Here is a 2048-nt window from a genome sequence, read left to right on the forward strand (position 1 = left end):
ACCGGAGCTTCGCTAGTCTCGGCTGGAGCTCCAGTGGTATCTACAGGAGCTTCAGTGGTCTCTACAGGAGCTTCAGTGGTCTCTACAGGAGCTTCAGTGGTCTCTACAGGAGCTTCAGTGGTCTCTACAGGAGCTTCAGTGGTCTCTACAGGAGTTTCAGTGGTCTCTACAGGAGCTTCAGTGGTCTCTACAGGAGCTTCAGTGGTCTCTACAGGAGCTTCAGTGGTCTCTACAGAAGCTCCAGTGGTATCGGCCGGAGCTTCAGTTGTCTCGACCGGAACTTCAGTGGTCTCGACCGGAGATTCAGTCGTATCGGCCGGAGCCTCAGTGGTCTCGACCGGTGCCTCAGTGGTCTCGACCGGCGCCCCAGTGGTCTCGACCGGAGATTCAGTGGTCTCGACCGGAGATTCAGTGGTCTCGACTGGAGATTCAGTGGTCTCGACCGGAACTTCAGTGGTCTCGACCAGAACTTCAGTGGTCTCGACCGGAACTTCAGTGATCTCGACCGGGGCCTCTGTGGTCTCGACCGGTGCCACAGCGGTATCTACAGGAGCTTCAGTAGTATCTACAGGAGCTTCAGTGATCTCGACCGGAGCTTCAGTGGTCTCGACCGGAGCTTCAGTGGTCTCTGCAGGAGCTTCAGTGGTCTCGACCGGGGCCTCGGTGGTCTCGACCGAAGACTCAGTGGTCTCGATCGGAGCCTCAGTGGTCTCGACCGGAGCCTCAGTGGTCTCGACCGGGGCCTCAGTGGTCTCGACCGGAGCCTCAGTGGTCTCGACCGGAGACTCAGTGGTCTCGACCGGAGCCTGAGTGGTCTCGACCGGAGATTCAGTGGTCTCGACCGGAGCCAGAGTGGTCTCGACCGGAGATTCAGTGGTCTCGACCGGAGCCTGAGTGGTCTCGACCGGAGATTCAGTGGTCTCGACCGGAGATTCAGTGGTCTCGACCGGAGATTCAGTCGTATCGGCCGGAGCCTCAGTGTTCTCGACCGGGGCCTTAGTGGTCTCGAACGCAGCCTTAGTGGTCTCGACCGGAGCTTCAGTGGTCTCGACTGGACCCTCAGTGGTCTCGACCGGAGATTCAGTGGTCTCGACCGGAGCCTGAGTGGTCTCTAAAGGAGCTTCAGTGGTCTCGAACGGAGCCTTAGTGGTCTCGACCGGAGTCTCAGTGGTCTCGATTGGTGTCTCAGTTTGGGAACCACAGGGGTAAAGATCACCCTCGCATGCCTCATCAGTCGCCACAAAGCACAAACTGCCGTCATTCTTCTTGAGGATGCCATAACACACTGGATCATCCAACCAAAACTTGCAGTAGGTTCCAAGTTCAGAGGTCCTACAACCATCAACGGAGTAACAAGCATCATCACAGGTCGATGGAGGGGATTCGAGGCATCTCACGGGCTCGAATGAATCGCAAGTATTTTCCTCGTCGTCGGACTGATAACACTTCGAGTCACCATTGTGATATAGTCCAAAGCAGTGACCATCCGCCTTGCAATAGGACTGTCCACATCCCGAAGTCTCAGAGCAATAATCCTCACAGTACTCGTCAGGGGTAGTCGCCACGTCAGGAGTTGGAGCCGCTGTAGTTCCGTCAGGCGTAGTCGCCACCTTAGGAGTAGGAGCCGCTGTTGTCTCGTCGGACTTACCGCCGAACGCTAGGGTGTAGCCGGCAGCTAGAGAGAAGATCAACAGACGGGAGAGCATTAGAAATCTTAAGCCCTACCACACAGTTGGGTTGATGTTCGGATTCAATTCTGTTCCCTCTCAACGAGGATAGTGCAGATGTCGTATCTAACCGTTTCACTCTCTCACCAACACGCACATGCGTGCTTGGGCGCTCACGACTTTCAGCTGTCCTTGCGTCGTGGCAGTCAACCCTGTCCGTACCTCAGTTCGACTACCAAGATCTTCGGTGGCGTTCCATCTAATTGCTGAAGGGGAACGGCGAAAGCCCTTCAACCATCTGTGTATTGCTGTCATGCATTACCTTGACGCGAGTGCCCACTGGTTAACACTTGACATGATTGCATGTTAGTAAAAAACCGG

The 2048-nt window shown here is 55.7% G+C and overlaps 1 protein-coding gene across 1 annotated transcript in view; it reads right to left on the reverse strand.

Annotated features, from left to right (window-relative positions):
* Nucleotides 1-1706, reverse strand: part of Pmar_PMAR021342 (conserved hypothetical protein) — a gene marked incomplete at both ends in the record, with an annotated part of 1836 nt that extends 130 nt beyond the window's left edge. The window contains one exon of the mRNA XM_002782527.1: nucleotides 1-1706. Within this exon, the coding sequence (XP_002782573.1) occupies nucleotides 1-1706 (1706 nt within the window).
* Between the last annotated feature and the right edge of the window lie 342 nt (nucleotides 1707-2048).

This window comes from Perkinsus marinus (genome assembly GCF_000006405.1).
Source record: "Perkinsus marinus ATCC 50983 genomic scaffold scf_1104296939202, whole genome shotgun sequence".
In the NCBI taxonomy this organism is placed as follows: Eukaryota; Perkinsozoa; order Perkinsida; family Perkinsidae; genus Perkinsus; species Perkinsus marinus.